At 32.7% G+C, this 24,994-nt stretch overlaps 1 protein-coding gene across 4 annotated transcripts in view; it reads left to right on the top strand.

Moving 5' to 3' along the window:
* Positions 1-24,994, top strand: part of LOC106459177 (alpha-scruin-like) — a 42,778-nt gene that overhangs the window by 11,055 nt on the left and 6,729 nt on the right. For 2 of the 4 annotated variants that reach the window (XM_022385920.1, XM_022385914.1), the window contains exons 5-16: positions 6,817-7,000; positions 8,397-8,600; positions 8,982-9,199; positions 14,843-15,024; positions 15,429-15,536; positions 17,409-17,552; positions 18,279-18,451; positions 19,292-19,437; positions 20,941-21,057; positions 22,928-23,111; positions 23,756-23,968; positions 24,632-24,852. In XM_022385920.1, the coding sequence (XP_022241628.1) occupies positions 6,817-7,000; positions 8,397-8,600; positions 8,982-9,199; positions 14,843-15,024; positions 15,429-15,536; positions 17,409-17,552; positions 18,279-18,451; positions 19,292-19,437; positions 20,941-21,057; positions 22,928-23,111; positions 23,756-23,968; positions 24,632-24,852 (2,094 nt within the window). Of the gene's footprint in view, positions 1-6,816; positions 7,001-8,396; positions 8,601-8,981; positions 9,200-14,842; positions 15,025-15,428; positions 15,537-17,408; positions 17,553-18,278; positions 18,452-19,291; positions 19,438-20,940; positions 21,058-22,927; positions 23,112-23,755; positions 23,969-24,631; positions 24,853-24,994 lie in introns of those variants that run through there. The other 2 variants (XM_022385932.1, XM_022385928.1) reach the window with 2 other exon arrangements.

The following is a 24,994-nucleotide window of genomic DNA, read 5'->3' as shown; positions in this document are numbered from 1 at the left end:
CACATTATCCTTCATTGATATCATACACATATATATATATATATGCTCGTCAAAAACGCCAACACATCACATTTTTCATTCAGCATGCACTAAAGCAACTAGAGATTATGATATTTTATAAAATACAAGTGAATGATATGCATCATATTAATAACGTTACTTTACTTTACTGAATTATCTAATTTCTGTAAATATTATAACATTCATAAATTCTCAGTATCTATCTGAGAATAATCCAATTTTTACTGTTATAATCAGTGCTCTGTGTTGTTATATATCAGACGAAATATATTAGTTCTTGTTTTTCAGTATGTTCAAATATTGCATGACAATAGAACAGGTTGATTCTCAATTTGAGATCATTGACAGCTATAGGACGAATGAACAAAGGTCAGTAGGAGAGTCTAACAGAGTAGAAAGTATACAAGAATTGTATACTAACTGAAATGTACTAGACTTGTATGAAAGTTTGATCTTGGCAGTCCAGTATATTATAATTCACACATGTTTCAGTTTGTCTTATTCCTAAATATCGAAAGGTAACGAGCTATTAGCAGAATTTGCTCCTCGGATAAATGTGAACAACATAACCCAAATTGTAAGATAGATGATACTGATATTTCCTAAACAAATACACCCTGAAGAAAACAGACTATGTATAGCTCTTGGTAAGTTATATTTGTAGACAGTATCAGTTTTAAACTACAAATATGTGAGTTCTAGATCGCAAACAGAAAATAACTTCATAATTTACCCTCAAACTTGAAAATGACGTGAACTTACATTTATTTTCCTGTATCATTACATAAGGTGGAAAATAGACAAATTCGTATTCTAGTGACTCTTAAGATCAGTGACATACAAAATCTGTTCTTCATTGTTAAACTAACGTAAACGTACTTAAGAATCATCTTTTCTTGTAGATCATATCTTTTTATCATAAGAAGTAAGAAAATTGAAATATTTTGGCAAGAACTTTTACAGATTTTGTTCTTAAAAGCTTCAAAAATAGAACGTATGCACATTATTTGTGATACATCTTGGATAAAGTCGTCTGTTTCTAACCTGAAAGTTTGTTAATATATATTACAGGTTGTGAATTTACTTATTTATATTAATGATAGCATATTAGGCTATGGTGAAACGTGTCAGATTTAAGTGATGTGAGGATCAAAAGATCTAATGTTCTGTAGGATTGAGGACAGTCAGATTAGATATGGATTTCAAGTACATGATATATTTTGCAAACTTTCTATAATCGCATTAGCTCGAATCACTTTGGGGATGTCGTTTATGTTTTGTTTATGGTGATTTGTTCTATTTTACTAATAACATGCTAGAACAAGTATGTACTGCAGGAATTATTATATTGGTCTGTTTGTCGGTATTATATAAACTAAGATGTTTTCCTAAATAGTATATTAATTTATCATGAAGTTTTGTTGATAAATGTTTCAGTATATGTGATAATTGTTAAGTCTGTGGTTTTACTTACATATATTAGTGATAGTTTGTTTATTTGCATTGAACTTGCAGTGTGAACAAATAATACTACTGGTGTCACAAAATAATTATGTTTGACTAGAATACGCATGTTTGAATTCTTTATTTGTTTATTTTTGTAGTGACTAATCTTTAGTACGATGTATTAATATGTTTCGTTATAAATTCAGTGTTTGTTTTCACATAATATTACGCAAATGAAAAATATGTACTCTAACTGAAAAGGTAATAAGAACATAATATACAAAAGTCATATGAAAGCTAATTCAGTGTTTTATAAGTTAAGATGTTTATATCTTATAATAGTAGTTTCCTGAAGTATTGTTAATAAATGTTTCAGTGTGCTTCTCAAGTCTGGGTTTTTATATTGTTGTTGTAAAGTATATTCTGTAATTATAAATAATAAATAAGTTGGGTTAATAAAACATGAAAGAATAATCCCTTGCTTCATAATTAAAGATCTTTTTAAGATCATGACTGTCTCTCAACGTCTGTTGTAGAAGAAAGTTCGTTTATATCTGTACTAATCTGTTTTATTAGAAATTATTCAGCATTATATGTAAAGTTCTAATTCAATAACCAACAATATTTATGATTTTTTTTATACAGAAAGTTCATAATAATATTTCTACAATAGTAATTGTTAAACAATTTTAAAATATAGTTTAAGCCTAAACTTTAGTGGAAGAAATACATACATTAACTTATAAAGCTAAACATGAAAATTAAAGTATTTAGAGATTTAAATAATTGTCCTTTTCAGGGCAAATAGACATATGTTATAGAACAAATGAATTAGCAATATTAATAAGTGTTTTACATATAAAACGTCAGATAATGCAAAAAGTATGCCATGCAAGTTAAATATAGAAACGAAAACTATAGAACTAATGTATTGATGATACTAATAAATGTTTCGTACATAAAGTGATGAACAATTGTAAAAGTACGTAAGGTAAATTATTGGCTATAATATTTGCATCAATTAAATAATGGATAAAAACTTACATACGTAATACACTATGTTATAATAGTTATCTCGTTGAAATAATGGATAAATTGAGATCGTATGTATGATGAAACTTTTTTTATATGACATATGTAATACAAAATATCAGCTATATTATAATATTTGTCTTATTCAAATAATGGATAAATTTAGATAATGTGTATGATAAAACCCATTTTACATGACACGTGTAATACAAATTATCAGTGATGTTGTAATAGTTGTCTCGTAGAAATAATGGTTTTATGTGTAAAAGCAAAACAGTTGGTGTGTTAAAATCCTATAGAACTATAGAAACAGTGCCCTTAGTTACATCGTCCACCTAAAGTAATATTATCGTTAGTAAGGCCTTGTAATAATAATAATACCATCCACCCATAGAAGTAATAGAAGTACCGTTAGCCTTTGTAAAACATATGTAACGTGTAAGTGAAAACTATAAAGTAACTGCTAACATTTGTAAAATTAAAAATATTTTGTCAAGAACTCATTTACTGTTATACACAATACAACGAATAAAAATCATAATTATATGGGTAGAGGAATAGCATAAAATTATATTTAATCCATAAAGCCAAACTAGTGAAACATATGTATAAAGTGAAACAATAAGATTGTATGTTAAATTATTGTATGATATTTAAAAATGTTATCACGAAAAATCCGTCCTTTTCAAAATAGATATTTGTAAAATGTATGCTATACAAATATGGTAAAATACTAGTGATTATTTGATCATCCTACGAACTATGGTAACATTGCCCTTCGTAGCATCATCCGCCTATAGTAACATTATCCTATGAAATATTTTGTCAATAACTCATTTATTGTTATACATAATACATAAAAATATAATCAATAAAAAAATAATAGCTTTACTAACAAAACATAGACGTTGATGACGTCTTAGTACAGCAGTACGCAAGCCATTGACGTTATGACCCCTAGCAACACGTCCTCTGGTACCACTTCGTGGAACTATGATGTCACCTTTTCCCTAGCAACACATTCTCTGATTCCACTTCTTTTAGCAACATGCTCTCTGCTGAGTAACACTCAAACTATAATTGTTAGAACTTGAACTTCCACAGAGTTTATTCGTTGGCTCTCCAGTTTCCTGGATGCTGAAGTAACTAACTCTGAGTAATTTACATATGAGACTATCCCGCAAAGAGGAGTAATCACTCCCTTAGTATTTATCATATACATTAGCAGTTTGCCACTCATAGATGAAAAATAGTGTATTTATTCTAAATTTGCAAATGACATGGCCAATCTGGAAGCCTTCCCCAAATATTTCTCTTGCTGTAAATCACTTTTGACCTCTTTTAAGCCAAATTGAAAATTGGTGTAATAAATGGTATATCCTATTTTAATTCACCCTGCGTGTTTGTGAATATGTTTTTCCTCGATCCTCTTCCACGGAGTTTTGAAGCCAGCAAGACTAAACTTAACAGGCGGACTTGGGGTGGTTTTTATCTATATGGGAGACGAAAACGCGCTTTAAAGGTCACCCGAGCATGATGAAGGTCTAGTGGTAGGTTCTCAAGGTCGCTGAGCCCGAATTTGGCCTCGGATCTCGTGTTTCTGGCACTCCTCTTATTCCCGGAGGTGCCATATTTGAAACTGTATTCATAGCCCCCACTCAAACGTAATTAAACGTAGCGCAAGTGCTCTTGTACAACGGGCAAGGTGTCCAAACGGGTTTTGTTTTCGGATTAAAAGAACAACAACATTAAATCAGTTAATAATGCTTGGAGACGGCTTGAATGGGTAATGAAGAAAACTTTAATATAAGTTTAACATAATAGCAAATGTACAACGTTTCGTTAAGGTTTTGTCATCATCAGTTAATATTAATAGCGCCTCTTCACCAAAATCTGGAGGGTGGGGGAGTTTAACCCTAATTTCTACAATATATATACGAACTGTTGATGTCGTAACACGTTTCGGAGCTCATATATGAGCTTTAATAACTTCGTAAGAGCCAGAAGGTTATGAGAAACCAAAAAAACAATAACAAAAAGCACATGGACATTTCGGCTTTGTATTTTGTATATACTGATATCAGTAATTTCTCATATACATAACCCATTAACCAGACGTTTTATATTTCTCGAAAAAAAAGAAGGATTGGGTGGAGTGGTTGCCTTTCCCTCCCCTCACACACACACACACACATACATGTTCATTTTAAATGAAAATCGCAAAATCTAATATCTAAATTAAAACTATTCAAAATTTCTCCATTTGTGCACGTGTAAGGAGATCAAATTTATTACATTCACAACGGTTGTACATAATTCGTAAGCCTGTCAATTTCGTTCTGTTAATTACTTTAAGAAGGACTCAAATAAAAATAAACTGATGAGTGATTTACGTAAGTTTTTCGAATATGATGATAATATGAGACATGCCATTTTCCATAAATATTTGTTTAAATTATGTAATGCTATCAAACGCTATGTAACTTCAAGCTTTGATAAATATTTGTTGTAAAATAATGGGCTCCTAATATAAATATACATATTTAACTCCTTCGCTTCACGAAGTATTTCTAGTAGATGTCACATTAATTATGGGACCTTTTATTTTTGGTGTTTTGGGTGCTTTTTTTGGAACATTACGACGAGTGCATAACATTATCCTATGTCCAATGACTAAACTAAATTTGGAGCCCCTAAAAATGACGACACAGGGCAAATACATTTAGATGTCACGTTCGATATGATTACCTAGACAAATAACCTCTCAAAAATGGAGGTATAAGGAAAGCATAACACTTTAACTCCTCTTTTGGGGGATAATGACTCCAAGGAGTTAAATATTTTCCTAGCGTTAGTGAGATTTTAAAGCTTCAAAATGTTCATGCACATGGCTGAAAAGGGCTGACGCGTGAAATTAGAAAAAAATTTACAGGCTGTAGTAGTTTATTAAACTTGTTTGTTTTTGAATTTCGCGCAAAGCTACACGAGAGCTATCTGCGCTAGCCGTCCCTAATTTAGCAGTGTAAGACTAGAGGAAAGGCAGCTAGTGAGATTGACCGTCACATAATAACGCCCCCACGGCTGAAAGGGCAAGCATGTTTGGTGTGACCCTAAACACCTGGCCATGCCGGACCTTTATTAAACTTAAAACACCAACTGCATGAGTTAACTACAGAAGGCTGAGCGAATATCTAATGTTGTAGAATGAGGAAAAGATCGTCAAACTTACCTGAGTTTCCCAGGCCATACTGACCAGAATGAACTAAATATAATATTGCTATACACGAAGTTATGTAATTGGATAAACATTTTCTAGGAATTATTGGTTTGACATTGTTGTAAAACAGTGATTCCCAACCTGTGGTCCCCGAACCCCTGGGGGTCTGCGAAGATAATACCATCTCATTACACAAGTAAGTTTTTAATTCTACTGTTCTTTTAATTGCACACTCAGTTATATATGTCTTTTATTTGATAGTGAAAAATGGAAAAACAAATTAATTGGGTAGATGGAATCTTTCAAAAAACATGGGGTCCGTGGGGAAAAAAATAATAATAAAAGGGGGTCCTTGGTGGTGAAAAGGTTGGGAACCGCTGTTGTAAAAGATAATTCAGGATGCGGTAAACACTTTAAAATTGATACAGGGTGGCATAAAAGTAGGTATACAATTGATAATTGATAACGTATTTAAAGTAATTAAATTAAAATTAAAGTATACGGTTGATAGTTGATAGTTTATTTAACGGCACTTTACACATGTCATGGAATTATAGGAAAGTTAATCCTGCATGTGTTCAAATTAAAACCCGTCGCTGTTCACACAATCCTGAAGTCTGCCTGCTACACTTCTGCAAACTTTCTGACACAAGTCTGTCTGTCCATCAAGTTCTGTAAATGCGTCTGTGATGCACCCTTTCAATTCGTCAACATTCCGCGATTTCCTGCTGTAAACTTTGTCCTTGAGTGCTCCCCCCAGAAGAAATAGTCCGTAGGGGTACTGTCCGGTGACGTGGAGGCTTCTCGATTGCGCCTCTGCGGCCTATCCATCTCTGAGGAAAATTTGAAATTTGCAGTCACAATTAAATACATTCTACAACTCAAAACAACTCAATTCATTCAACATATACAACTGTATACCTACTTTTGGGGCACTCTGTATGTGCCGTTTTTTTTTAAAGGTTAAACATTGAATTTTCAGAATTCTTAGAATATATTAAACTGATAAAGTGTATTTGATATTCTATGAGTTTTACGCTGAAAGTAAATAGTTTAATGGGTAAACAGTAGTTCACTTTAAACCTGATCTGTAACTACAGGTGGTTACAACCCTCTGGAGATCGTAAATAGCGAGATGCAGCCAACAGCCACTGTTTTCGAATTGACATTTAGTTCTAAAAGATGGAGACGAAGAACAGATATGTATTACGCTCGAGCTTGTCATGCAGCCGCCGCATTTGATGAAAGGATAGTTATAATTGGTGGACAAAATAGCAAAAAAGAGTATGTCGATGAAATGGAGTTTTATTTTGAAAGTTTAACTGTAGTAACATAACCAAAGTTTTTATTTTCATTATTTTAAACCTAGGCCAACAATTAAACTAAAGGAAAACGTCAGTGCACATAATACATACACTTATGTATAATACAGAGGTTGAATACTTTATATTAAGACGATTTTAGAGCCTCACAACATCGTAAGAGTCCATATTCTCACGTCTGGTCGTACTTTATTTGACGACCGTGTGTTTTTACAAAAGCCCTGTGGAGTAATTTTCTGTGCAAAGGCTCCTTCGTAAAACTGTTATATCCAAAGCACACCACTCCTCCGATTTTCTTTACATAAGCCATCTATTTCCAAGCATATGTTTTATAGAGATCCATAGGCGCTTTGTTCGGAACCGGTTACGTCTTCGTATGGAATAGTATGAGTACCTGTTTCATTACCCATGTATGTGTAGAATGTTGTATGAGTACTTTATGTCACTTTTCCAGGCCGAAATCCTCCTTGATTATTTAGCTTACTGTTACTTGAGTTACATGGGCAGCTTTTGCTATTGATCTTTGTGTTCGTGGGTTCTCATTTGATACACGACATAACACTTTGCTTACCACGAGTAGGATCTGTCTATTTGAAGGTCTCTTTCTGAACAATCCAGATTTCCTAAGTTAATAGTTAATCCCCATTTGATCCCCATCAAGTCTTTGAAATTCTAAATCTCCGCTCTGAACACATCTTTATATTCTAAGTGTGTGAAAGTTTTGCATGGTAATGGTCTGTTACATACTTTCCAAACGCAATAAATCTTCGATGGCATCACACTATCTACCTGAAGTGAAACAATGTTAAATGTAGTTCTAATACATACCGTTCCACTGAGATTATATATTGGGTGTAGTTATCACATAAAATGCTAATTTTCTTATTAAAAATCAATTTAATATAACGTACTCAACTCTCTGTATATCGTTAATTTGTAAGACAAAAGATTAAAATGCATGTAATTAAGCATATTTTAACTAAACATTTAGAGCTGAGAGAGAAGTCAAGCATTATATTACTGAGGTATATTTTAACGTGTGAGTAGGCTATCATAATTTCATAGGCAATAGTTCTGTTGATCAGTAATATGAATCTCACTGACAAATGCAAGGCCGCAGTAACTGAATAATTGCTTACTATGGCGCAATAGCTATATACATATATGTATATATTTTGATAAATTATGTGGTAATGTAAAGTTATCTTGTATTTTGTGACATAGACAAACTTTACTGCTTATTGAATGACTTTGATGAAGCTGATTCATTTGAAACGTTAAGTAAGTGTTCTGCATAACGTACGTACACTAGGTTTTACAATATTTTTATAAGACTATTTTTGTTTTTTATATTTCAGAATCATCTCTTGTGTAGAAGTGTACAAACCGGATTCAGATCAGTGGACAGTAGTCAAACCAATGCCTGAACCTGTGATGGGTTCTGGTGCTGCTTGTCTTGACGGTCTTATATATGTTGTAGGAGGTGTTAGTATTTCAAAAGTGGATAAAAGAACACCTTTTATTGTTGATTATTTTTTAAGTTACGATCCTATTCAGAATAGGTATGTATATATATCATACATCTATTAACTGCACACACACACACACACACACTTATATATGTATACATATAAGTAATAGATCATAATATATTAATAGAAAAACAAGAAATAGTATGTTCATGATACACACAATCCATAGAAATATTTTAAAATCCAACAAATCAATATTTTTATTGTAACTAAATTTGGTTTTTAAGTCTTTTAACTATAGTTATATTACAGTGGTCATATTTTGTTTAGCGATTTGTTTTATATTTAATATTTTTATAAATTTTGACAGGAATTAGTAAAGAAAAGTAATAGAAGTTTGTTTGTTTTTTTCATCGATTTCATCTAATGTCAATTTTTTCATTTTCACATTTTACGGTTAATTTATTCTAGGTGGTACAAAAAGCCACCACTACAACAGCGCCGTGCTTTCTGCACTGCCGTTTCGGTTAAGAAAGAACTATGGGTCTGGGGTGGATTGGCGAACGCTTATTCGTCTGTGTCTCTATGCAGTATTGAAACTGTAGACGTTTATTGTCCATGGAAGTGTCTTTGGAAAACCAGGGTTAAACTTCCTACTTGTAAACATGCTGTGGCACTAGCTAAAGCAGGTAACAATGTAGATTTTACAAAACTATGATTTAAGCTTACCATCTTGGATAATATTATTAACTAAACTCGTAAACCATACATCCTTTTAGATACAGAATTACACGTAGTTTTTGTTGTTGTTTTGTAAAAGATAAACTCGCTGCTTGTGAATAATGTACGTACAATCAACTTTTAGGCAGATTTTGTTGAATAAGACCGATGTCTTTAGGTTTACTTTCTTCTTGAGAAGAATTCCAAGAAGAAAGTAAACCTACAGACATCGGTCTTATTCAACAAAATCTACCTACAAGAAAATCTGTCACCAAAGTACACCAACAATCAACTTTGTAAACTAAAAAAAACTGCAACCAAGTTTTAGTTCTTACACGAATGAAATAATAATTTTAGTCTGCACGACTAGCCTAACGGAACTTGATGTTCATTTTTTACTCAATTTTACGCGTAAGTTTTACATTTAACTTTAAAAGTTTAAGTAGTATTTCATTCGAATAACCAGTTAACTTGTTCCCTAACACGTTTATCAACTGGTGATTCAATGCTTTAAAATGATTAATTTTGTTTTTCTTGTGTATTGTCTTGTGAGTTAGAATATCTGATCACTGTGTTATACAGGATTGGCCCCATTAAATTATTATTTTGATCTATAGAGTTATCTTGCTTTTGTACAGTTCTTAATAAGACGGCCCGGCATGACCAGGTGGTTATTGTGCTCGACTCGCAATCTGAGGGTCGCGGATTCGAATTCCCGTCCCACCAAACATGCTCGCCCTTTCAGCCGTGGGGGCGTTATAATGTTATGGTCAATACCACTATTCGTTGATAAGGGTATCCTAAGAGTTGGCGGTGGGTGGTGATGACTAACTGCCTTCTCTCTAGTCATACATTGCTAAATTAGGGACGGCTAGCACAGATAGCCCTGGTGTAGCTTTGCGCGAAATTCAAAACCAAACCGATCTTAATAAGACTTGTTTAACAAGAAAGATAGGTCAAGCAAAAAATAAAGTTCCAAAACCAAAACTGTATGTGAACTTTAATTATGATAAAATTAAGAACAGGAATGAATGCGTATTTTTAATCCATTTTATAGATTGTAAATAAGATTAACGAAAATACCTTAGGCCATCGATTCTGAACTCGTGAGGCGCCCCCCCCTCCTTGTGTGGGGGCGAACGTTTGAATGATGCTGTAATGAATTGTAAAAATAGTAAGTTAAAAATAATATATTACAAATTAGCACTATTATTGTTATTATTATCAAATTTTTTAACTACACTTTTAAGTAAAGAATCAATCAGGAGTAAGTTTGCTTTGCGGGGGGGGGGGGGGATCACGTACCAAAAAATGTTTACGGTAGGCTGTGTTAAAAAAAAAAAAGTTGAGTAGCTGTGCCTTACACTAATTTGGTTTCTTTGGTCTTTGACATGAGTGATTTAGAAAAAAATGGATGCATGCCTGCTGGCAACGAGTAATCTTTTGTTATTCATGATGAAAGTACTTATTAACTCTTCTTTAATATCAATGATGTCATTTTCGTTAAATATTTGGAACATAATTTAGAGTTATCTGTGAAGTTACCTACTTTAAAAATTTAGAACATTATGACTGCGATATGTATATAGCTACCTATTCTGAGCTATGATGTAATTACAGCAGACTTGCCACCAAACCTTTTAATGTCACATCCTGTATGTATTTCTGATCGACAGAAACACAGAATAATTAAAAAAAAATGTTCCAGTTTCTCTTGTCTTTGGAAATATAAATTATATTACGAAAGGTAAAGGGACGCATTATTGAGCATTAAATATGGAAAGCAGGTGAAATGATTGGGAACAATAAAATGCTAAAAATATTTAAAATAAGTAATATCATAGGTATTGCTCAACTTCGTAGTTAGTTTTAAACTGTATTCTAAAAGCCTAATGCAGGTAACAGTACTGACTACAGGTAACAACAACTACCTGTGTTTTAGGAGTTTAACGCTCATAAAATCGTAGGTAGCTCTAAGTTAATTTATAAAATCTAAGTCAAAATAATGTTGTTGTTTTTACGGATCTTCGTGCGAAGCTACTCTGGGGCTATTTGCGCAAGCTGCCCCTAATTTTTAAGTGATAGATTATAGAGAAGGCATTTAGTCAACAGCACCAACCGCCAGTTTGGACTTGTGACTGAATAATGAGATTCGATCAGCATTCTTACAACGCACCCACGGCCCCAAAGTGCGTAGCTATATATATATATATATATATTGCGGTACAGGAACGCGAACGCTGGACCCGCAGATTCATAGCCCGACACGTTAACACACTAGGTCACGCTTGGCTTCTCCATAGTAATATTACTGACAACAACGCAAATATATCCTGAACAGCTAAAGTAGATAATATTAGTGAAAACAAGAGATTTGTAAAAGACACTATGTTTCAAAAATCTAAAGTATGTAAGATTAGGGTTAACGTCAAACTATGATTTTAAAACCTAATACAGTTAACATTACGGAAAAATAAAAAAAAATATAACTATGTTCTGAACATTACAGTTGTCAAAATTACTCACAGAAACGACAAATGGGTAAAATAGGTAGCTACCGAAAATAATAAACAGTGTTTTAAAAATATGAGGCAGGTTAGATTATAGATAACGTCGAGCTTTGTGCTTAAAACCTAAAGCAGGTTGCATTACTGACGAAATAAACTACAAACAAATGTCTAAATATTTAAAGTAGGTAGCATCACAGGTAGCGCGCTAAGCTATGTTGTAAAAGCCAAATGTAGGTGGCACTACCGACGACAAACAATGTTTTATAGTTATCTTGTTGAGGTTGCATCTTTGAGATAATACTATATTATACGTTAAGAAAACCTAATACAGGGGGTATTGTTAACAACAACTACAAACAATCATCTGAACCTCTAGCGCAGATAACATCTTAACTAATTCTAAACTATGATATATAAGTCGAATATGGGTGCCGTTACGAACAGCAACCAGTATCTAGAGTAGGTAGCATTAATGAAAATAAACTACGTTCTAAAAACCTGAAAAAAAAAGATACAATTATTGATAACAACAAACAACTCATGAGTAAAAGAATAATATGCTGCACACTGAGATCCCTCAAGAGAAATATTCGGGTCTGGGACAAAAAAATATTAATGGGCCCACCTAAAAAATATACTTTATGTGAATTTGATTGAAATACTGTTTAATTGGTTTATAAACACACGCATTTACCAATGCTACTATTTCAGTACCTAAGGACCTCTTAATAATGATTAACTGTTAAATATAGTATTTTTAGTAGTTTAGTATTCATATTACGAAAGGAATACTTGCAATGTAGAGAACTAAAAAAAACGAAACTAGCGACTCCATCTACGTATAGAGTCAAGCGATTATCTCCTCCATCATAGAGCTGCCACCTGTTAGAAAAGATTCAAACTTTCTTCAAGCTCGATTTTTAATGATGTACATTTTAAATAAATTATTACCAAAATTTAATGTTCAGAAATCACAAATTCTCACCTCTTTATTCCGTGAACCTTAGGTGTTCGGGATATTTGCCCAACTGTTTTCCCCTCCTAGGTGTACTGACCATATCCAGTTCCGACGAGGCTATTCGAGCAATACCAGGGTTCTAAGTATATAGAACAGGTAACATCATGGGTAATGCTAACCTATGTTATAAAAGCCTAATGCATATGACATGTTCTAGACATGTAACGCAAATAACATTTTAGATAATATTTTCATTTGTTTGTTATTAAGCACTGCTCTTCTCACTACGGATATCGAAACTTGAATTTTAGCGTTATAAGCTGTGGGCTTACCGCTGAGCCACTGGGGACTTGTATAACGTTCATATGTTATAATAACCTTATATAGTTGACGTTACTAACAACAATGAATGATGTTATAAACATCTAACCCCACTAATATCTTGGATAATGCCAAACTATGATGAAAATCCGCAATGCAAATCATGTTACTGACTACAAAAATCGATGTTCTAAATATCAAAGCACATAACATTAACTATATCAACACAAAGTTTTATTCTAAAATAGGCGTAATATCATAGATAACACTAAACAATATTATAAAAATCAAATGCATGAGGCATTACTGCAAAAATAATGTTCTGCACCTAAGTATCATATACCTCATTCTAAACAATGGTGTTTATATTTACTGTAAATAACATTATTTACAAGAACAAACCTTGTTTCACATGTGTAAAATAATAACAAACTGTTTTGAAAATACTGAGTAGGTAACATTACTAAAGACAACAAACTATGCTTTCAATATGTAAAGTAAGTAACATCACTGACAATAACAAACTATGTTCTGAATATATAAAGTAGGTAACATTACTGAACAATAATAAACTATGTTCTGAACATATAAAGTAGGTAACATTACTGAAGACTGTCGTGATATAAAAGACTGTTTGGTTTAGGTATTATTGATTAACTGATTTTGGTGAGTGAATATTTTATTATTGTTTAGTTTTTGTTATAAAAAGAGTTAAAAGACTGTCGAAAGTCGCGTGCAATACACTGACCTCGAGAATAGAGATTTCTAGAAGGCGGGCAAACGATTAAGGGATATACATATATATAGTGTGAGACAAGCCGAAACAGCAGACACAATAGCAGAAGAGAGTAAAGTTACGGCAAGGAAAAGTTCGGCGTGAAGTTAATTACCGTAGAAGTGATAGGCCGAACGTTTAGTGTGTTAGAGTAAGACTAACAGTAGAAAAGGAGATAAGATGAATTATTTATTCTGTCAAAGCGTGGTTCTAAAATAATTTAATCATACTGAGTGCACTTTGATAAAAGGAACAGAGGATATTTTGAAGAAATAAGACCAAACGATTACGATAACTTGCGCCACAGTTGTAAGTGAATCACGCACAGAAGATAGTTCAGCTTGTCAACCGAAATTCTAAAGTATTCGAATAGGCCTAAGTGTATTTTTGACATAAAGAAGAGAACTATGTATATAGTGTCTATGATATGCCTATAATCTCTATAGTGTGAAGAATTTGTTGTACATACGTTTAACCTGTTCCGAATTCATATATTATTTTGAAAACAAGTGAAGTGCGTGCTGTTCATTTATCGTTGAATTTATCGCTAAGTCACAGGCACCTACTGTAGGAGAATCCTAAACCCAACAATAACACACTATACATTTATACTATTAAGAAGTACAAGTAAAAACCTTATATTTTTACAATTGGCGAAAGAATTATATTTTAAATACTGACAAAGACAAAAACTATGTTGTAAATATGTAACGTAGGTAAAATTACTGACAATAACAAACTGTGTTCTAAATATGTAAAGTAGGTAACATTACTAACAATAAGAAACTGTGTTTAGAATATATAAAGTAAAATTACTGACAATACCAAACTATTTGTCCCCTCAGTTCTAAATTAGGGACAGCTATGCCTGAACCTTGTGGTCTCTAACTTGGTCGTTTACCCTGTGTGTCACAAATATACCCTGTGTGTCACAAATATCAAATATACTTCATTCCATGTCAATTTGATTGCTAAAAAATACATTAAAATATTCTAACTAAGTATGAGTTAAAACCAATTATTATGGGTTGATTTCGTTTTATTTCAGGGTCACGTATTTATATTCTTGGAGGTATGAACTGTGCTGAACAAGAACCTCTATCAGAAAACGATATTTTTGATTTGGATAAAAATACTTTATTAGAAGGCTGTGCTCTACCGTTACCAATAGCAGGGGCTTCTGCAGTTGGTGTGCTATCAGAGAAGTTTATTAAGGATGGAAGTAAATGGGTAAGAACATACTTTATGTTGTTAGATGTGGGTAGCTTCCAACTGAAATATTGCAGACATTTGTCAGAAAGTTTTAGTGTCTGATTAAAAATAACATTGAAACTATATATGTTTGAAAATTCACTTTTTCAATATTTGTTTCAAAACAGTCACGTTAGTTATGCTCTTTTGATTTCTGCTATGTTGGCATAATCTTGAATCATCCAAGATATAAGTTTTGTATTGTATTTAGGAAATCAATAGTCTTATGATTAACAATGTATTGATAACTGTCATTATTAAATCGTATTTCCTTACAGCATATCTCCTGATTTTGTTTACAGATGACTCTCAAGACAATGTAAGTCATGAATTGTTTTTTTATGTTCCTGTCCAGATTTTATGATATAAAGTTTATCTCTTAGATAACTCAAGAACCAAATGAAATAATCTTGAACCGTGCAGCCTCAATGATACAAGGAATGTTTCGAAGGCACCGTTCTAGAAGACAACTAAATACAAGAAAATACGCGGTGGGTAAAATAAAGAATATTAGATATGTTATTATTATTATTTATACGTTAGATACGAAATGTTTGATATAGCAGTGCCATCGTTAGTAAAATATGTTTATTGGTTATATTTTTTATTTAGGAATTACATTTTAACTATTTGTATTTTAGTTAAATTGTATTTTAAATAATAATGAAAATATCGATAGCATACAACAAGTTTACCTTATACTTGCAAAGATTCGCCATATATAATACGTCGATTTAGGTCAACTTATGAAATACCGAACCTCCCCGAACCTAGAGACTCGATATTCCGATAACTATTTGTATTGCATTGTTTTCTCATAAAATAAAAAGTTTGAAGAAATTACTTAAGGCCAGTTTTTATCATTTTTTTTTATCAAGACTGTAATAATTATATTTGAAAATGCGTTAATTGACTAAAGCTGTGAGAATGTCTTAAATCGAACAAGTAATTTTTATTTAATTACAAGCTGAATGCCCGTCATATTGACTGGAAATAATGGTTAATGTTTCTTCTCAAAATTATACATAAATAAATGTTTTATGAACATGTTTTCTAAATATTAATTATAATCTAGCAACAATATGGAGAATGGCTATCCTATTTCTAGTATTTCACGAAAACAGCATTTTTTTATATATATTTGGTCATCTCCTTTAAGCATTTTTAAGCGTTTAAGCATTTCCTGATTAGCATTTTGACTTCTGTATAGTTTTAAGTTATGTTCAAATGTTCTTCTTGATACATCCTTATAGATTGAAACATGCGAAAAAACTGATTCTCAAAGACATATTCCTACTTGGTCAACTGTATGACCCTGCAAATTATTTATTGTGATGGTAAAGGCAGTAATTTTTATTACGAATTTCGGGGTCTTCTCTTTGGACTGTCTTACTGGTTTTGGCTTTGTTAGCCTACTGAGCTGAAAAAGTGCGTTTTTATTTAGGCATTTTTAAAATTGAAATGTGTTGTGTGTAAAACATGCGGGTTATTATAGAGTTGCAGCCGAGGGTTCCGATTGGACAAAATTTGGTGATATTGCGTCAATATGTCTCCTTGACAACCAAGCAAACGTAATGGGGAATTTCAGCCAATGATTATGATTTTTGTGCGCCTATACCCGATTCGATTTTATTACTCATCGTTATTTCTAGCAACCTACCTTTAAATCTAAGTATATGCCCAAAGTAGCGCATCGTCCGTTTCATATAAATATATGGCTGAAAGAATTTTAAAAAGACGAACTTGCTTGTCGCGGCTGAAATAACTTTCGTTTCGTGCAAATTGCGTGTCGATCAATACCGCAACGGCCGACATATCAACGTGACAGACGAATAGAGGTATAGCTTTTCGTCTTTATATAGTAAATAAACAAAATATATGCAACTGGTTTCATTTTAAACCATTATTTGACCTCTTTTGCCATACGTCTTGGTTTTCATTGGATTTTACCAGAACTTCCAGATATATTTATCACTTCATTTGAAAATGTATAATATTACAAAGAACATTTTTGCTTTTTCACAACATTTATAACACATTAAGAAAGACGAAAATTTAAAACAGGTATGCCCCAGAAAATAGCATTCAATGGTTATTGACTTAAACGACCATAACTTAATTGTCTCAATTCTATTCATCTCGAAATTAACGACGAGAATACTGAACATGGTGACTTGGAGACCTGTTAGTTTAATTAGTTAGATCATATGCCTAGCAAAGAAATAGATTTGAATACCACATGTTCGAGATTTCACTTCGTAAAATTATAGTGAAAGCGCTCTTGTCTTTCTTACCAAAATATTTACCATCTATCTCAAATCTCATAAAGAATTAAAACTGTTAATTACGTGTTTATTATCCAGGATTTCTGTAAAAGACAAACAACTTGTGAATCGGAAACAGAATTGACTTCTAAATGTTCGTCTGCTTTTGGATACTGTACACAAAGCTACGTAGGTGGATCAAGAGATGATCAGTGTAAAAGACTAGCACGGTTACACATACCTGTAAGTAAATATTAAAACTAGTAAGAATAAGTAACGAATTAAAAACTTATCACAATTGTGTTTACATACAAATTTTGTTTGAGATTTGCCCAATCGGCACTGTTACAAATGTCTTACTAGCGGTAACTACAAGATTAACCATCTACACAGTTTATAGAGCACTCTTTTGACGTGCAAAAGTAAAACAGGATCAATCCAGAAATATACAAAATTTAGATATCGCAAGAAAACAGGTGCCCAGCTTGTTGCCATCTCAAAGACTAGCCTTGTTTGAAAATGGGAAGAATGTAGTAGTCAGATAGTTTGAACTGTTAAAAAGTGTTTAGAAGTAATTCTAAAAAGTTAACCCTATGGCTCAGTTGGTAGAGGTCCAAAGTATGTTATATATATATATATATATATGTGTGTGTGTGTGTGTGTAACACACATAAAAGCACACAGTTAGATAGACATAGATTCCACGTGCACTAGAGTATATAAATTAAATGGTGTAACCAATAATCTAATAATACGAATTTAACTTGTATATTACTTACTGAATTGTGAAATTGCCTGTGTAATTTGATTTACTAGAACATTTTAATTGGAATAAAAACAACTTCTTCAATCAGTTTTTAACTAATGTTCTTCGTATAGGGATACTTTCACCTGGACTTTGTAACGAATAATCACTATTTTAAATCGGTGTCCCGTTAATAAGACTTAAAATAATACTGGTCTTTATAGCAATGGCCTCCTCATCCTGAAAAAGCTGGTCCAGATGTCGACCTTTGTACTGACTCATATCCATCAATATTTTTACGAAAGAATCGAAATCCTCATTTTGTAACCCTTTCACCTCAGGTAGACTCCAACTTAGGATTGTTGTTACCACTGGAAGAACGCTGTCTGAAAACGAAGTAAGTGAATAGTGTTTAACCTGGTATATTTCTTGAACTTTAAGTTTTTTGACATTGTTACTAGAACTAACCCATACATAGGGTATCCATATATTATTTCTATAAAACGAATATTCAACAGAAAAGAAAGTATTTGAAATACTGCGCTCATACCTTTCACACTACTCACCAGTACATGCGAGATTTTCTTCCCAAAAAGTTACACCTCAACATGTCTACTACAACTTACACGACAGAATTCAGAACGAACCAACTCTACGTCCCAGGTTTTTGCAAGATTGTGGCTTGATGATTGGAAATGCTGCGATGAAATGGGATATGTAAAAGAAAAAGACTTTTCAACACGCCCACGGAACATTGAATGCTTTAAAACGAAAAGTCATCAATGTAACTTTTGTTAAGACGCTATAAAAGCTTCTTAGTGTTAGGGAAGAATATTTTTGAAATATTAAGAAGTGTGAGAATATATATATATATATAAGTGTGTGTGTTGTTGAAAAGGGATCCATTCGTTTTTGAAAACAAGAAGTTTTACTCAAAACCTTATCATTACATAACGATCTAGAGAAAATTTAAATATTAAAAAGACCCACGTATTTATTTAGTATAACAAATAGCAGTACTAAAAATTATAAATTGCGCTTACTTTTAGTTTAACCTCTTGTTCTGTCTTCTAAGAGAAATTTTTATCTAGTTTCTGTTGTGAGAATTGGAATCATTTTGAACTTACAAATGTTTCATTTTTTTTTTAATCATGTAAGATATAACCATCATTTGCTTGCATTTTTGCATAATAAATTATTTTACAGACTATAATATATATATATATGTCAATTATAGGAGGGCATGCGGTTTGAGATCCGTGTATAATTTACCAGCCTTTGCCGAGAAGATGAGACCATGCTTTGAAGTTATTGACAATACGTCACCTACTATAGTCGTAACTGGAGGGTTAGACCCACGTGATCCCCTGGATTCCCAAATTGGTGAGATTTTTTCTTTATTTATATTCTGATATAACTTTACAAAACTAACAAGGCTAGAAGTGAAAACTACTTTCTTGTTGCTTGAAATGTCCCATTCTTCTCACTGGTCTAGAAAGCAAAGATTCAGTATTGAGTATTTTTAACCAATATACAAATTTGAGCACTATGTTTTTTTCGAAATGTTCAAAATTTGTTTGTTTAACACCCAACAATCTTCAAAGAGGTTAGGGTTCAAATCCCCGTCCCACTAAACATGCTCGCCCTTTCAGCCGTGGGGGCGTTATAATGTAACAGTCAATCCCACTATTCGTTTGTAAAAGAGTAACCCAAGAGTTGGCGATGGGTGGTGATGACTAGCTGCCTTCTCTCTAATCTCTCACTGCTAAATTAGGGATGGCTAGCGCAGATAGCCTTCGCGTGTCTTTTCGTGAAATTCGAAACAAACCAAAACTTTAGAAATTTAACGATTTTTGAATGGTTTGTATGAGTTATAAGAAAGTGTGTTTGAGCTTCTGGTAGTATTTGCCGTAGAATTCATGGTTTCATTACATAATTTTTTTACCTTATAAATTTCATTGTAATACATATCATAGGCACTGTAACACTATAGCTTAAGATACAATGATGTATTGGTACTACTTTAAACTTTGAGACTGAGAGTCCTTGAGGAAGCGAAATTAGCATACATACTTTTAATTCACGTAAAGTTTTGTTGTATACCATTATAAAATTATTACTTTAACAACGTAATTAGTGAGTGAGCTGCAATAATTAGTAATATTAGGTTCCAGATTATTTTCCATCAATTTCACATTAGAGAATAATCCTTGTCATAAAAAATAACATCTGATTGACCAATTATTTCACGATTACTTTGATAACAAATTTATAGAATTTTTAGGGAAAGAACTGTTTTTATAAACGTACGTGGCTGGCTAAGTGGTACACCATAGTGCACCTTAGCTGTTTTATGTAGAATAGAACCAGTAGTAAAGTTAAGCCGTTTATGATGACATCGCGTTTTAGCGTTATTTTGGTTACTTTACAGGACATAACGTGACAATAGGTGTTACCTAGTTATCAAATAGAAATGTTAAAAGCAAGAAGCAAGAGATAAAATGTACAAAATAACTACAATAATCTAAACTTAGCATCAGGTTTTGTAGGGAACAAGTTCAAAACACGATGACAGTAATACATGCTTCAAAATCTAAATGTATTTGTCAACATAAGTTACTATGTTGATAATTAATATTTATCTTACAGAGACATGATATTCTTAATTTAAAATTAGCGCAAACATACATGCATAGGTGTCATGATTGAAAAATATATTGGATAAGATTGAGTAACAAAATGACTCACAAAAACTTCGGTATTAGAGAAGTGATATGTCTGCAAAACTGTGACTTTACCAAAAACTTAAAATTCGGAGTCTTAAGACCTATAAAATCAATAGTGTTTGGTACCTTTAAGTCTTACTTAAACGCATTCTATCTGCAGGTATGTCAGTGATAAGGTATCACGTTCTGAGAGATCGATGGGAGTATTTTGGTCAATTGCCGGAACCCCGAAATCATCATGCATCTGTATTATTGAACAACGTTATCTACATTACAGGTACGGTTTAATAATTGACTGCTAAATTTACCGTGTATATCTGGTTTTCTATAAATGGCCCGGCATGGCCAAGTGGTTAAGGCGCTCGTTTCGCAATCTGAGGATCGCGTGTTCGAATCCCCGTCCCACCATGTTCGCCCTTTCAGCCGTGGGGGTGTTATAATGTGACGGTCAGTCCCTTACATTCAAGGAACTGGTGACAAAACAATATTATTAAGATGCTCAGAGGAAATTCAATTCGCATATGAACCCTGCAACACGAATAGCTAACAATTACACCTACCGTGTGATATAATCTGGATATACAAAGAGCTGGATAACATTTAACCACAAAATGGCGTATAAAATCTACACCAGCAAGAACTTAAATGGGTGAAGTAAAGGATGTCAGTCTTTATATCATGATTAAAAGAGCAACGATCCAATCTTCATAAAACCAAGTCATATATTTAACATTGCACGAATGTCAAAAGTTTTACCTTGAATCCACTTGATACTGAGGACCTCTAGGAGAATCGTGTTCAGCAATAGAAGACTGTATTTTTTACTGCTATTTTATGTTCATTCATACGAACTTTCTTCAAACCAAGTATGGCTTGAATTGCTACATGACAGACAATATCAAAGCAATTGCAAAAAAAGTATACAAGTTTGTTCATCGTATAGCTGTTTGGGATGATATCTAATTAACCCTAAATTTGATGACGAGGAACCCACTTTTTAGGAAATAAACATTTGAAGACGGGTTGAATGTGTAATGAAGAAAACTTTAATATAAATGTACAACGTTTCGACAAGATTATGCCATCATCAGAAACAACTAGCTTACATAGACGCGGGAATATCTATAGAGTATGTAACAAAACGATTATATGATCAGATATTGCTTAACAGAGTAGTAAAGGTATCCTGGTACATCGGGGTGTTGGTTTAGAGTAGGGCTGTTTTGTTCTATTAAGATAGCTTCCTTTAATTTGCGTTTGTTGACGTTTGGTTCTTTGCTTAAAATAACAGTGTTTTGTATAAATATACTGTAGTTTTTTTTTAGTTGGAATGGTGGTAAACATGGGAGGGTTTTTGATTATGTTCGGTAAATCTGGTTCCCAGTTTTCTTCCGGTTTCTTCGATCTAGAAGTTTGGGCAGTTATTGTACGTTATTTTATAAATGACGTTGGCATTGTGTGCTTCTATATAATTTGTATTTAGTAATTATTTTAGTTTCGGGCTGAGGTTTTGAGTGAATTTGAAATCCAAGAGTTGTTAGTATCTTAAATCCATGATTTCAGGGATAAATGGTAAACTCCAGTGTAATGTTGTGTTGTTGTTGTTGTTGTTGTTTGGTGTATTAGTGTCAATTTTGTTTTTGAGTTGAGATTTGAGGTTGTTGTTCTAGTGGTTTGTAGAAATATGTTGGTATGAATGAAGGAATACTTTATAAAGTTGATTTCTTCATCTTTGTAGTCAGTTAAGCAAAGTCTTGAAGCTATGTTTATAAGGTGTTTTAGTATAATGATTTTTTTGTTTGGATTCATGAGCGGAATTACAGGGTATGTAAAGGTCTGTGTGAGTGATTTTTTTTCGGGGAATTTTGGTTTTGAACTATGTATCGGATCTAATAACGTCAAGATTAAGGAAAGATAACTGCTTTTCGTATTCAGTGGTGAATTTAAACATTAAATGTAACTGATGATGACATAATCTTGTCGAAACGAAACCTAATACATTTATAATAAAGTTTTCTTCATTACCCATTTAAGCCATCTACTAACTCTTAATTAACCCTAAGTTGTTTCAGATAATTTTTGTTATTAGCACTTACGTAAGTGGATAGGTACAATGAATATTAATTTGTTTATCATATGCACTCTAGGGGGTTACGATCCACATACAAGAAATTGTGGAGAGATGGTACCAACTGGAAGAACCTTTGTTCTTGACCTTACTACGAAAAACTGGGAACAGAGGCGGGACATGATCTGTGCCCGAGCTCATCATGCTCTTGTAACAATTCATGGACGTGTTTATGCAATTGGCGGACGTGATAACAAGGGAAGGTACGCATCATGTCTGAAAGTATATTTTACTCGTCTTGTGTTTTTGTTTAAAAGTACAAACATTTTTAACCAGTTGCTGTTGTTGTTTTAATTAGTAGAAATGTCATAATTTTGGTAAGCATCACCACGCGAAGATTTCAAATAATCCGATTTATAGTCACGTTACTCCCCACCCACCCACCTCCACCATCAAAATAAAACATTTATGAAAACATGTTATTACCAGCAAGGGTATCCATCTGATGAAAGTTTGTGCCTGTTACAACATTTATTGTAAAGTGTTGACCAAATATTAGATGAAATCATTTATTTTCTACTTGAAATATATATTAAACCCCCAAGAATAATTAATAGAATTAAATGCAGTAATTGACTATAACTTTATTTATATTTCTTGTGTGATTTTTACGTTATTAGAGACTCTGTAACTAACAAAGTTGTGAATCCGTACATAATTTGCTGCATAAATACTTTAGAGAAATGTGTTTAAGAATTCTAGGGTTATTTTAGTTCTGACAGTACCACATAATGGCAAAATTGTCAATGCATCTCTAGTTATGGTAGTCAGATATTAATATTTTAAAAAAGGTATTTCATTTTATTCAATCATAAATATAGACGTGAATGATATTTTCATATAATAGAGTGGTAGCTTCTGTGGAAGTCTACATACCAGAATCAGATTACTGGGAAATGGAGAGACCAATGTGTCGACCACGCATGGGCCTGTCTGCGGTGTGTTATGAAGGATTTATCTGGGTGATCGGTGGGTTGACTTCTTTACCAGAAACTGCTGATCTCGATGATGAGCCTCCAGTTCTGGATAGTGTCTTGTCCTTTGATCCAATCACTAAAATGTATGTTATTTTGAAACAAGTCGTAGCAAAGAAAGTTTACTCCGTTGATAAAACACTCAAGTAAAAATATTCATGTGACATCGGACAATAAAAGTTAACATTAAACACTTCTTTCTCTTTTCTTTCTATCCTTTCTGTAACTAGAAATTTGCAAAATAATCTGAATGTTAATTAGCTTTAGTTAATGTTGCTTAAAAACATATCAAATATTAACAATGGTTTTTCTACAGAATATTATTTTTGTTTTTTAAAATAATTTAAAAGTACTTAGCACAGGGAAAATATTTCTGTATGCTTTGAAAATAGTAAGTCTCAGACTAAGAAAACATTTATGGGTTATGCCATACATATGTTCACTGTTTTCAAGATAAGTTAAAATATTGTATAAAATAATGTTTCATGTATATTTAACTATTCCCAGGCATCACATGTAATTTAACATATCGTGGTTCATTTGTATTTACATTTATCTAGATATCACATTGGTTTAAAGACATATATCGAGTTTCTGTCTTACTTGTACATATTATCTGATTCTCCAGCGATATCACGTTATAAGATTTTAATCATATAAAAAGAGCCATTAACATTAAAAAGTTTGATTCTCTGCTCACTCGGTTTCAATATTTCATTTCATTTCTGACTAATAATTTTTGTTCTCAGTTGGATAGCTCGTCCGCCTCTCCGAATAGCTAGAGCTTATTGCTCGGCTGTGGTAGCTCAGAAGTGCTTGTGGGTTGTCGGTGGATGTTGGGGTTCACGATTTAACAAGAACCAGTTAGTAAGCACAGGATTTGTGGACGTATATAATATTCACCTTAATGAGTGGCAAAAAAAAGCTGACCTACAAGTACCCCGACATTCTGCTGGAGTTGTTACTGTTGGTTAGTATTCCATTCTATAAGATATAGATATATTGTTTTATATTTTGAAATGATATTACTTGTGTTGTTCAGAAAGTAAGGGTATCTTTATAAAAATATTTGCTGTTGGTGATCCGGCAACTACTTTCTTTTTTTTTTTTTT

Source organism: Limulus polyphemus, unplaced genomic scaffold (assembly GCF_000517525.1).
Source record: "Limulus polyphemus unplaced genomic scaffold, Limulus_polyphemus-2.1.2 Scaffold26, whole genome shotgun sequence".
In the NCBI taxonomy this organism is placed as follows: Eukaryota; Metazoa; Arthropoda; class Merostomata; order Xiphosura; family Limulidae; genus Limulus; species Limulus polyphemus.
Note: the sequence above shows the minus strand (reverse complement) of the source record. Positions and strands in the feature narration are given on the sequence as shown.